Source organism: Balaenoptera ricei, chromosome 4, assembly GCF_028023285.1.
Source record: "Balaenoptera ricei isolate mBalRic1 chromosome 4, mBalRic1.hap2, whole genome shotgun sequence".
NCBI lineage: Eukaryota > Metazoa > Chordata > Mammalia > Artiodactyla > Balaenopteridae > Balaenoptera > Balaenoptera ricei.
The window spans coordinates 102,617,288-102,631,249 of NC_082642.1; the positions used below are offsets into that span (position 1 = coordinate 102,617,288).

The 13,962-nt window shown below is 37.8% G+C and overlaps 1 protein-coding gene across 1 annotated transcript in view; it reads left to right on the top strand.

Annotated features, from left to right (window-relative positions):
* Window positions 1-4,296: 4,296 nt before the first annotated feature.
* SLC9C1 (solute carrier family 9 member C1) overlaps window positions 4,297-13,962 on the top strand; it is a 101,969-nt gene continuing 92,303 nt past the window's right edge. Inside the window, exons 1-3 of the mRNA XM_059919990.1 lie at window positions 4,297-4,441; window positions 5,591-5,691; window positions 8,403-8,531. Of these exons, the coding sequence (XP_059775973.1) occupies window positions 4,297-4,441; window positions 5,591-5,691; window positions 8,403-8,531 (375 nt within the window). The remainder of the gene's footprint in view (window positions 4,442-5,590; window positions 5,692-8,402; window positions 8,532-13,962) is intronic.

Here is a 13,962-nt window from a genome sequence, read left to right on the forward strand (position 1 = left end):
AGCACACTGATGCCTTGGTGAATCTCCTCAGGTGTATGCAGCAGAGCCGAGAGGGAGGAAGGGCTCGTTCTGAGTGAAGAAGCCTTAGGAGGGCAACAGACTGCTCACCTTCAGAGTCTGTGAGTAAGGCCCCGCTGTACTGTGTGGAGAGTCTTCTGCAGAGACAACCCAACCCCAGTTCTGCATCTGTCATAAATCAATGAGAACTTTACAGCTAATGAAGATTACTGGGATCCCACAGCTCTCTTTTCAGGATGATTTGGTCACCTAATTCCTGCAAAATGTGGTGATTAAAAGGAAGAAAGATTTCCCATTTTCAAGTACAGAGTGAATCAGTACGATTTCCACTCCATGAGAGAGAATTTCTCAAGGCTGAGTGATGTTGAGGACAAATCCACATGCCATTTTTGAGAGGACAGTTATTAACTCCACACAGAAAGAGATTTGAGGCATTATTTAATTTATTAATAAGTTAATATAGGAAACCTATGTGGCAATTTCAAGACAAATCAATATTTTTTACTTAATGAGACATTAACTCATAAACGTATTCAAAATTGTCAAAAGTCAAGTTAAGCTGAAGAAGAGTTTTAATTACGTTGAAAAACTGTTTAATCTAAGCTGCTACTTCTTTACCCATATCCTTTAAAGTATCAAACTAGAATAATATTAGCATTTACATGCTAACTTAACATGAGATCATTTTGGTCAGGGGAAAAGTTTGTTAGGAGAATTTGGAGTAGAGGTTGAAGAAGCCAAATTGAGTATTTACAGCCAAACAGGGAAATTCTGTTGAACTTGATCATATATGTCCCTAAAGTTCAAGAATAATTAAGATTTGGAGTAATTTTATTCTTTTATGAAAGGGATTTATTAGGATTGAATGTATAAACACTTATTAAGGTTTCCTTTTTTTTTTTCTTTCTTTCTTTATTTTTTTATTGGGGTATAGTTGTTTTACAATGCTGTGTTAGATTCTACGGTACAGCAAAGTGGAGTTCCCTGTGCTATACAGTAGGTTCTCATTAGTAATTTTTTATGTATTAGTGTATGTATGTCAATCCCAATCTCCCAATTCATCCCACCCCCCCGTTCCCCTCTTGGTGCCCATACGTTTGTTCTCTACACCTGTGTCTCTATTTCTGCCTTGCAAACAGGTTCACCTGCACCATTTTCCTAGATTCCACATATATGCGTTAATAATATATGATATTTGTTTTTCTCTTTCTGACTTACTTCACTCTGTATGACAGCCTCTAGGTCCATCCACATCTCTACAAATGACCCCATTTTGTTCCTTTTTATGGCTGAGTAATATTCCATTGTATGTATGTACCACATCTTCTTTATCAATTCATCTGTCAATGGGCATTTAGGTTGCTTCCATGACCTGGCTATTGTAAATAGTGCCGCAATGAACATTGGGGTACATGTGTCTTTTTGAGTTATGGTTATTAAGGTTTCAAATAAACAATTTTAGAAATGAGAAAATGCTTATGGGAACATGTATCCCTGCTTTTAGTTTGGAAAACAATACTTTCCTTAACTGTATTAAATTCTGAGAGCCTATAGGAATGTATAACTATGATGCAGAAAATATTTTTCCTTTTTTTGGTCAAACACGTTTGCTCCAGAATATTTAGTCCTGGAGTAATAGTGAGAAAATTAATAGGTGAAATTGACAATATTTTCCTAAATAGTTTGATGCTGAGAGCAAATACCATCAGTCTATCACACTGTTCTTCCCTAATGGCACAGATTTCTCCTAGAGCAGTGCTTCTAAATAATGGCTGATTATTAGAATCACTGGGAAGTTTTTAGGTTCCTAATACTCAGGCTGCACCTTAGACCGATTAAATTAACCTCTGTGGTGCCACCCAGGTATCTGTATTTTTAAAACTCTCTGATTTCAATATGCAGTCAAGGTTGAAAATCTCTGTCTTAGAGGGATAACTGAGCTTGCTCTCCTCTATCACTTAAATTACCATCAAGATCCCTTGGTCTACTTTCAGTTCTTAACATGTTAAAGTGAGGTTAAGGAATTTAGAAATCCTTTGAGGAAAAATGAAACAAACCAAAAAAAAGCAGCCTCAAATATCAGGGAACTGGTCTGGCACCCAGAGCTAGGTGTCACTTAGTGTTACTACAAGCTGGTCTGATGCTCACAGCTAGTCCATGTTGTTCTCCTGTTGGACATAATCTCACAGAACATCAAAATCAGATGAGTTCACTAGGAGACCGTAAATAGAGTTGGACAAAAAGAAGTCACCATGCAACCCATACAGTACCAAACATCCCCTCCCTCATCTAAAATGAGTGGCTTCTGCTTCTGTACTCATCACAGCTTTATCCCCATTCTAGTCTGCTTTCGCTATACATAAGATTTATCGCGATACCCAATCACAGAATTGTCCTTGCTTTCTGACAGCACCCAAGTTATAGTAAACTCTCACTTCCTTAGACCCTCTCCAAAATTACCCAGATCCACAATTAGTTCTTTCTAACATCCTTTTACTGAACCTCCCAACAGTTCCCCAGGGTGAATGGCCTCCCTCACTGAGACACATAATAATCCAAACTTGTCAACTACAGATGTGTTTCTGGGGTCTTCACCAGAAGGACATTGATACCCTTTCTCAAAATACCTGACTCAAAATATTGAAAATAAGCTGGCTTTGAGACTGAAAATTGAGCAATGCTGCCTTTGAGTTGGGTGAATCACAGTGGTTACTAACATTGGCTACACATTAAAATTGCCTGGGGAGCCCAAGCTGCCACCCAGACTGATTTAAATAGGAATCGCTGAGGATAAGACTCAGGCAATAGTATCGTTATAGCTCTCCAGGTGATTTCAAATAAAATTATAAATACAGGGAGAGGAATTACATAGACTGGGAAACTATACAGATTAGAAAACTGAGGCCAACAGCAAGTTGCCCAGAGTCTTTTACCTTGCAAGCCGCAGCCCATCAGATCTTTGTGTGCAGAGAGTCGCAATCTGACCAGAGAGTCAGCACTTTTACATTGGTGCTAATATGGTACAGCGTTAGTAAACAGTGTTCACAAGGCCCTTTGATGCTGGTAATACAATACCATGTGGAAAGAAGCAGAAAGTATAATTATATAAGGATGAACAGAACTATGTAAATAAAATATATAAAAGCCACTAGATGGCATGACTGTGCATATTTTTTTTTCTGTTTTTGAAATGCTTCTTTACATATTTATTTCAAAAATATTCACAATAAGCATGTATTCATTTAATTTTCTTTCAAAAGTTTGTTTTTATAGTCAGTAAAGAGCATATTATAAAACATATGTATGTGAAATATGAAACTGAAAAAGACATTGCTGGATTGTGAGAGGAAGTTTAGTAATAACTAATTGATTGCTTAGCGAGGCAGCCAGATGAGATGCTAATAGACACCAGAAAAGGTTAAGCCAATATTATGAGAGAATTGGAAGAGTTCCCTGCATGAAGTTTAAGACCCCGATGTAAAACTTTCCTCACCATGGGAAGCAAGTGGGATTGGCAGACTGCAGCTATCACCTATTTCTTCAAACCAAGACACACCATGGCCCTTGTTCCTTTTCCAAGAAGTAACAACAGAAACATGTAACAACTCCCTTGTTTTAAATCATTTTGTTTTCAATATTTTTCTTAGGTCCTTGGTTGCTATAAAAATATTTAAAAGTTAGAGAAAACATGGCCCATCAATGTCTCAAAGGAGATAAAAGAAGGCTGTTATTGAACATCATCATGGTTTATTAATTTCTGTCTGGATAGAACAACAAAAGAGATCAGAATATTCTCACCACCACCACTTCCTACTTTGGAATAGCTGCCAGAACATGCTTCCAGAGGCTCAGATAAGCTGAGAGCAAACCCCTCAGTTGTCCATCCTCAGAACTAAGTAACCTGTACCAGCTTGTGGTCCTGGTGACTGGTTAGATGAAAAATCCTCTTTTCAGCTGGATAGATACAGGGCGAAAAATAGCTGAGTAGTGCTTGGCATCATAAGAACACAGGATGACACTGGCTCGTCTCTATCACTTGGGGTTGTAATTCTTCTATCATTTAAATTGAAAGCATTGTTGAAGAGGGAGGCATCCCTAATTTTGGCACACCCTAAGAAATCACTAGAAATAACTAAAGAGAAATATAGGCTTTTTATTTATTTTTTAAGAAAAGCTGTAGAAGGCCACCAAGAAGGAAAATCTTATGTTCTTTTGGTCCTAGGTGAGTTTTGCAGAGTCCTAAGAGTTGGATTCAGACGGCCTATGAGAAACCACAGGATGAATGGCCTTGTTTCTAATTTCACTTTTCTTAACAAAGGATTTACCAACATATGGCTGGATTTTTTTAGGAATACATTCATGAAAAGTTCTCAGGAACTCCCTGAAATCATTCTAATATTGTCTTTGATCTGTACAATTGGAGGTAGGTGTAATTCTTTTTATTTAAGTGTGTCTTGTGGATGTATTTTGTAAATGTCACCAGAGAGAATTAAGAAAAGTAGCAATAATAGGAAATTAGATTTTTTTTCTAAATTCATACCTCTATACCAAGATTTTCAATCAAATGAATCCAACAGTAATCTGCCCTTGAGGAAAGACCATGTAGATCTGATCCACATTCTTCACCTCTATTGAGTTCAGAGTATTCATACCTTCTTACTTGCTAGGTCGTGGTTAGATTTAAGTGACGTGGGGAATTGAACCAGATAAGCAGAAAATCAAAGGTTAGGGATTTTATTGTTACCTGCATCATCATAAGCTAGAGTTTCATTCATATTTTAAAATTAGCTGTCCCACAGATTTCTTCACTTGGAAAAAGAATTTTCAAAGTGATAGGTCTTCTGAATGATTCAGTTACTTTTTAACCCCTTGGTAGGTGTTCCCTTAGGTTTTGTCCAAATGGTAAATTATGCCCAGCTTTTATGAGAAGAAAAGAACACTGTAGAAATCAAAAGAAAGCACATTTTTTGCATCCTTTGATCTGATTAGGAATTGTATTACAAAGAATTAGAAACATTAAACTGAAGGAAATGCTGTGATATTGCTTATTGCACTTTGAAAAAAATTATGAACAAAGTTAAATATTCATTATAGACTTTCTAATGGGTAGTAGGTAATTAGTAATAGGTAGTTAGTTTTTCTCATTATTAAATTATTACACTAATTCCTCATTGTTATCTTGGGAATCAGCCAGGATATTTCATTTAAGTTTAGTAGTTTATTAATCCCTCATTGCAGGATTGCTAAAGAAATGAATATCTGATTTATAGCATGTACATAAACTGCTATAAATATTTTAGTAGGAACACAAGAACCAATGATTACTAGCAATATTTAGTAAAGATTCTAAGAAAATGGTAGACTTCGTAAAAGAAGTAAAGCATGAATTTAGTGGATGACCAATTACACTGATTCTATATGCTTAAGTGTGAAGGAGGGTTTCAGTTACAGGAATATAGCAAGTAAGGGGTGGTGCAGTATTTCATTGTCCTCAGTATTAAGAAGTCATATCAAATTAAAGTTCTATAAATGTGGTATTTCACTGCCTTTCAATAGACATATTTTTTTGCAGCATTTTTGAACCTACACTTGAAAGACTTTCCAATTCCTCTCCCTGTGATACTATTTTTATTTGGATGCAGTTTTGAAATGTTAAGTTTTACATCTGACCAGGTGTGTATAGTAAATATGAGTATTTTATATATCTGACTATATCTAAGATTCATATACATACAAAGATGGCTTAAGAAAATTTGTAAACATATTTCTTCACTGCTCTGCCAGTTGATAGATGCTTATGATGTGGATAACATCATATCAGCTGTGTAGAAGAAGGAACCAGGCATGAAAGAGCTAAAATCCAGGTAACATAGTCAAAACAGAGCCTAGGTCTGAAACTAGGTAGGCAATTCAGAATGAGTACATGTACAGCTGCTAAGAATGTGAGTAGCTGAGTATTTAATAATAATTCAAAACCTTAGACAAGAAATTGGTAAACAAGATAGAAGTCCAGAGAGACTTTGAGCTACTGATACAGGACTCTAGTAGCAAGAGAATTCTGACATTGAACCAATCTATCGTCTCAGGAATGTTTCATAGGGTTCCCATTAGAATAGAGGCTACTCTCTAAGTGCACCTGCCTTAGAATATTTCAAGAAACATACACTGAACCTCTTACATGGAGTTGGAAGTGAGGAACAAGACAAACTATATAGTCAAGGCATATATAGTATTACTAAATAGTTGGGAAGAGCTGGAGTCAGGTAAAGGAGAGACAATATGCTTACTACAAGGAATATAGAGTGCATTATTGACACATTAAATAGTCCTCTAGCCCAGGGGTTGGTGGCAGAGTGTTTTCTGTAAAAGGCCATATAGTGCATGTTTTAGACTATGAAGGCCATATGATCTCTGTCACAACTACTCAACTCTGTCATTGTAGTTTAAAAGCAGCCATAGACAATACATAAGTAAATTGGTATGACTGTATTCCAATAATACTTTATTTACAAAAACAGGCATTGAGCCAGATTTGTTCCCAGGGGCCATAGTTTGCCAACACCTGCCCTAGTTAATCAGTATATAAATACGAACGTGTGTGAAAATGATTGACTTTCCCAAACAAATTTAACCAGTGATGTTAAAAACCATAATGGAAACCATGTATCCATGCCAGAACCAGAAGCAGATTACTCCTTCATTTGTCCTGAACAGATTTTATAATCATCTGATTTTTGACATAAATGCAATTTTAAGTACTTCTATAAACTTTACTATTTGTCAACAACTCTTTAAAGGAAGGGACCATATGTTGAGAACTGTGAACGGTCTAAGATTTTACTCAACTTTCAATCTAATAATTTCACTTGCCACAGTTTCACGGTCCTGGCAAAAGACACGGGACTCCTGGGCTAGAGACAAAGGACTTTATTACTCATAGCAATAGCAGAAGCCAGAGTATCAGCATTTTCTTGTCCCTGTTCCATGAGCCCCACAGGGAGAAGTAAAGAGGGCAAGGTGAAACCTGCATACACAATGGGTTGCATTATAGGAGAAGAAATCTGAGCTTAGAGAACTTGAATATTTTATGATGGGCAGTGAGCTCATCTGCCCTCTTGCTCCAGAGAGAGATAATATCTTTATAACACTGGACAGTATAGTAAACCTGCCTTTTTCTCTGGAGGGAGACACTTGCTTTATCTTCCAAAGCTGTTAGCCATACAAATATTCTTGAAAGAAGATATTCCTGGAAGAAAAGCAGTCAGTGCCTCCATCCATAGCATACAGAGAAACACAAGAGACCCATGAAGAATCATCTCCCAAATGCAAGGATAGCGCCTAACGCAGTAGGTACTCAGTGTTTCCTTAATGAGTGAATATTGAATGGATGTGTTAACGAACCAAACTGGGTCTGCTTGCCCGCGGGCAGTAAAGCCAATCTACTGACAGTGGGTTGTGGTGAAGGAAAGTGCAGCGTTTATTGCAAGGTGTCATACAAGGAGTACGGGACAGCTAGTGCTCAAAAAGCCTGAACTCCCCGATGGGTTTCAGCAAAGCATTTTTAAAAGCAAGGCAAAGGAAGGGAGTCCCAGGGTATGTGATGAGCTCGTGCACAATTCTCTGTTTGGTTGATGGTGAGGTAAAGTAAAAAGATCAAAAATTGTTGCAAATATTTCCTGGTTCCAGCCAGACTCCTGAAGGGATGTGTTAATTTCTTTCATTTGGTGGGGGGTTTTGCATCTGTAAAACAACTCAGGAAATGTGCATGAGATACTATTATCTAGGTACTTCAGAGAGGACCTAAAGCAGAAGATATAAGGGAGACATCTCTCTGGGGAAGGCCCCAGAGGGTCCTGCTTGGTTACAGATGCCCATATAGGATTTAAAACTATCAACTAAATATTTTATGATAAACACCATTGATTGGTTATTTCATAATCTGCATTACCTTCCTAGTCTCTATCCCTGCTGTTCTTCCATACACATCTTCTGTATAATCCATGGCTAATTATGTAGTTTCTGGAAATTGATATGATTGTTTACTCCTTTGTGGATTTTCTGCATGATGATCCATCTACCTGAAATCTCTTTCTTTCTCTTGAATGCCTGAAAATCTCCTACATACACTTTAGTACTTTTGTCAAACTGTTTCTTATATCTATTCTTAAAAAAAAAAAAAAATAGGCATAGAGATGTTCATTAACCTTTTGCTGTAGTTGGTAATGATCTGATGCAAAATTATGAAAATCCAAGAGTTAAGACTGTAGCACTTACTATGTTGTGAGTTATCTTTTTATCTTGTGCTAGGCATAGGAGTGCCTGGCATGTATTCCATGCTAATAGACCAACAGATAAATGAGAAAATAACATTTTTATATTATTAGGTCCAAAAATATGCAGAAGCCATACAGTGGATGGATCCACATTTATTTTTTGATATATTTACACCAGTAATTATCTTTAATGTTGCATTTGACATGGATGTTTACCTGCTCCACAAGTTATTTTGGCAGGTAAGAAGTGTTATTTTCAATAATATTATTCACTCATGAACTACTACATGTTATCTATGTTCAGATTTTTTACATTTTTAAAAATCAACTATATTTAGGTATAATTTATATGCAGTGGTATGCATACATTTTGAGAGTACAGTTTGATGAGTTTTGATAAATATCAACCTATCAAGATATAGAAATTTCCATTATCCTAGAAAATTCCCTCAGACATCTTTGAAGTCAATCCCTCATCAATGCCTCAGAGAGGTAAGTACTGATCCAACTTTCTCTTTTTTAATGATTCAATTTCATTTGATTTACCTTAGAAATTCTATCCAAATATTATGTAATTTTTGGTGCAGATAGTCATTTGCAAGGTCATGGGGTACAAGTGCAAAGACTAACTTTCTCATTACTTGTCATTTCCATATAGTATATTTCTTTTGAATATTAATTCAAAGAGAAAAGTAGGAAATCATTTCTATAGCCTTATTATTAAAGTCTCAAATAGATGCCAGGTGAAAAAATTTGCATAGTGACTATTACAGGCATTATTTTCAAAAGTCATTCCTAAGCAAGATAAATTATATTCAATTAAATTGATTTAAAAATCCATTACATATTGTTTTTAGCAGGTTCTTCAAGATTTACATAACAGTTTCATTGTCTTCCATGTATGACTTAGATTCACAGTCAAAAATAAGTTTTCACTTTGATACCACTGTAGTTTTCTTTTTTCCAAAAGATTTTACTTTTGATGAAGTTCAATTCATCAATTTTTTCTTTTAGAATTTGTGTTTTTATGTCCTATTAAAAATTATTTGCCTAATCTAAGGTCACTAAGATCTTTTGCTATGTTTTCTTCTAGAAGTTTAATAGTTTTAGATTTCACATTTAGGTCTAAGATCCAATTTGAGTTAATTTTTTTATATGATATGAGATGGGTGTTCTGTTTCATTTTTTTTTCATATGGCTGTTCAATTTTTACAAAATAATTTTTCTTCTTCCAGTTTTTTTTTTCTTTTTTTTCTTCTTCCAGTTTTATTGAGATATAATCAATATAGAGCACCATATAAGTTTAAGGGGTACAGCATGATTTGACTTGCATACATCATGAAATGATTATCATAATAAATTTAGTGAACCTCCATCATCTCATACAGATACAAAATTAAAGAAATAGAAAAAAATATTTTTCTTTGTAATGAGAACCCTTAGGATTTACTCTCTTAACAACTTTTGTATGTAATATACAGCAGTGTTCATTATATTTATCATACTGTTGTACATCACATCCCTACTACTTATTTATTTTATAATTGAAAGTTTGTACCTCTGGACTGCCTTCATCCAATTCTCCCTCTCACACCCCTTCCCACGCTGCCTCTGGTAACCACAAATCTGATCTCCTTTTCTATGAGTTTGGTTGCTTGTTTGTTTATTTTTGAAGTATAATTGACCTACACCACTGTGTTAGTTCCTGTTATACAACACAGTGATTTGATATTTACATACTTTTCAAAATGATCATCACGATGTCTAGTTACAATATGTCACCATACAAAGATATTAAATAGTTATTGCTTATATTACCCACACTGTACATTTCATACCTGTGAATCATTTATTTTGCAACTGGAAGTTTGTATGTCTTAATCTCCCTCATCTATTTCTTTCCTTCTCCCAACCCCCTCTCCAGGTGGCTACCTGTTTGTTCTCTATATCTATAAATCTATTTCTGTTTTGTTACATTTGTTCAGTTAGTATAATACCCTCTAGGTCCATCTATGTTGCCACAAATGGCAAGATTTCATTCTTTTGTGGTTGAGTAATATTCCATTGTGTGTCTGTGTGTGTTTGTATATATATATATATATACACATATATAAACCACATCTTCTTTATCCATCTATCGATGAACATTTAGGTTGCTTCCATACCTTGGCTATTGTAAATAATGCTGCAATGAACATAGAGTGCACATATCTTTTCGAATGAGCATTTTCATTTGCTTTGTATAAATACCTAAAAGTGGAATTGCTGGATGATATGGTAGTTCTATTTTTAATTTTTTGAGGACTCTCCATACCGTTTTCCATAGTGACTGCACCAATTTACATTCCCATGAATGGTGTGTGAGGTTTCCCTTTTCTCTACATCCTCTCTAAAACTTATTTGTTGTCTTTTTGATAATAGCCATTCTGACAGATGTGAGGCGATATCTCATTGTCGAAATCAGGGATTTGCATTTCCCTGATGATTAGTGATGTTGAGCACATTTTCATATGCCTTTGGCCATTTGTCTGTCTTCTTTGGAAAAATGTCTATTCAGATCCTCTGCCCATTACTTAATGGGGTTGTTTGTTTGTTTTTGATGTTAAGTAGTATGAGCTCTTTGTACATTTTGGATCTTAACCCCTTATTCGATATACTGTTTGCAAATATCTTCTCCCATTCAGTAGGTGATCTTTTTGTTTTGTTGATAGTTTCCTTCACTATGCAAAAGCTTTCTAGTTTCATGTAGTCCCATTTATTTATTTTTGCTTTTGTTTCCCTTGCCTGAAGAGACATAGCCAAAAAAATCTTTACTAAGACTGATAACAAAGATCTTACTACCTGTGTTTTCTTCTAGAAGTTTTTCAGGTCTTACATTTAAGTCTTTAATCCATTTTGAATTTATTTTTGTGCAGGATGTGAGAGAGTAGTACAGTTTAATTATTTTGCATGTAGCTATTCAGTTTTCTCAACACCATTTATTGAAGAGGCTGCCTTTCCCCCATCGTATATTTCTCCCTCCTTTGCCGTAGATTAATTGCCTATATAAATGTGGGTTCATTTCTGGGCTTTCCATTCTGTTCCATTGATGCATGTTGCTGATCTCTTAAGCTCACATGCATTTTAACAACCCTGCATTTTTATTACCCCCTCACATTTACTGTTTTTGACATTATATTTTACATATTTTTGCTTTATGTATCCCTTTACTACTTATTGTTGATATAGATGATTTTACTACTTTGGTATTTTTACCTTCCTACTAGCTTTTAAGTGGTTGATCTACTACCTTTACTGTATATTTGCCTTTACCAATGAGATTTTTCCTTTCATAATTTTCATATTTCTAGTTGTAGCCTTTTCCTTTTCACTTAGAGAAGTATATTTAACATTTCTTGGAAAGCTGGTTTGGTGGTGCTGGACTCTTTTAGCTTTTGCTTTTCTACAAAACTTTTCATCTCTCCATCAAATCTTAATTAAAGCCTTGCTGGGTAGAGTAGTCTTGTTTCTAGGTTTTTCCCTCTTATCACTTTAAATATATCATGCCACTCCTTTCTGGCCTGCAGAGTTTCTGCTGAAAAGTCTGCTGACCATCTTTTGGGAATTCCCTTGTATGTAACTTGTTGCTTTTCCCTTGCTGCTTTTAATATTCTTGCTTTAACTTTATGATCATTACCTTGCACTCTTTATCAGGTAGATTGCTTATCTCCACTTCACTTATTCTTCTGGGGTTTTATCTTCTTCCTTCATTTGGAACATATTCCTCTGCTGCTTCATTCTGCCTAATTTGCTGTTTTATTTATATGTATCTGGTAAGTTAGTTACATTTTTCCAACCTTGGAGAAGTGGTCTTTTTTAGAAGTCCTCTGCAACCCAGCAACACACTCTCCTCTCATCACCAGAGCTGTATCCTCTAGGAGTTCTTCCTATGTGGGCTTTGTGGGTCCTTCTGTTGAAGGAGGACGGCTACTATGTGTATTCTGGTAGATGTGGCTGACCCCCAGTCCGGTTGGTTGCCAGGTCCTGCCTTGCGTGGCTGCTGCCAGCTGCTGGTGGGCAGGGCCAGGCCACAAGGCAGCTGCCTGCAGAGCCCTGGGTGGTCCTGGGGCTAGGGCTGGCCCACTGGTGGGCAGAGCTGGGTTCTGAAGTGGGTGGTTGTGGGACCTGGTATCCTGGGTCTAGTGCCTGCTGCTGGTGGGTGGGCCCAGTTCCTGACCCAGCTGATTACAGGGTCTGGAGTACCCCAAAGTTCATGTTGGCCTGTTGGTGAGTAGGGCTGAACCCGGAGGTGGGGAGCTGAGGGGTCAAAGATGTCTCAGAGCTGGTGTCAGCTTGCTGACGGGCTTGGTGGTTGGGTCCCAGGGCTGGTGTTGGCCTGCTGATGGGCAGGGCCATGGTCCAGGGGGTCCTGGAGCAAGTGCTGTCCTGCTGATCTGGATAGCTTTGGTGCTCTGGTGGTCCCTGGGCTCATGTCCACCCACTGGTGGGTGAGGATGAGTCCTGGGGCTAGTGCCAGCCCACTGGTGAGTGGAGCTATGGCTTAGGTTCTCTGGCTGCAGGGCCCTGAGGGTCCTGGAATTGGTGTGTTGGCCTGCTAGTGGGCAGAGCTGGGGCCTGGGTGGTCCTGGGGCTAGTGCCAGCCCGTTGGTGGGCGAGGCTTGTCTAAGGGCTAGTGCCAGCTTGATGGTGGGCAGAGCCAGGTCCCTACAGATGGCTGTGGATATGCAGGGGATCCCAGGACTAGTGCCAGTACATTGGTGTGTTGGGTTGGATCCTAGGCCTTTTGGTGGACAGGGCTGTGTCCCAGGATAGTTGTACACTCAGACAGTGTTAAAGCAATTGGCCTGCTGGTGGGTGGGGCTATATTCTCACCAGATAGCTGCTTGGCCTGAGGCATCCCAGTACTTTTGCCAGCGGGCTGGTGGGCAGGGCCAGGTCCTGGCACTAATAAGCTAGAGGGAGGATTCCAAAATGGCACTTGCTTAGCACCAGTGCTCATGTGGTAGAACAAGGTCCCCCAAATGGCTGCCACCAGTTGTCTATGTCTCCAAGGTGAGCTCCAGTTGCATCCTTCCTCTCTGAGAGGCTCTTTGAGATCAGCAGGTGGGTCTGACTCAGACTCCTTTCAAATCACTGCTTCTGCCCTGGGTCCCAGAGCATCTGAGATTTTGTGTGTGCCCTGCAAGAGTGGAGTATCTATTTCCCACAGCCATCTGGCTCTCCCAAAAGCAAGCCCTGCTGGCCTTCAAAGCCAAATGTTCTAGAGGAATCATCTTCATGGTGCAGTATCCCCAGGCTGGGCAGCCTGATGCAGGGCCTGGACCCCTTCCTCCTTAGGGAGAGCCTCTGCAATTGTAATTATCCTTCTAGTTGTGGCTCACTCACTGTGGGTATGGATCTTGACTATACCGTGTCTCTGGCCCTTCTACACATCTCATGGTTTGTTCTTTTGGGGTTTTTTAAAGTATAGTTGATTTAAAATATTATATTAGTTTAAGGTTTACAATGTAGTGTGATTCAGTATTTTTGGAGAACATACTCCATGATAAGTTATTATAAGATAATGACTATAATTCCCTGTACTATACAATATATCCGTGTTGCTTATCTACTTTATACATGCTAGTTTGTGTCTGTTGATCCCATACACTTAATTTGTCCCTTCTCCCTT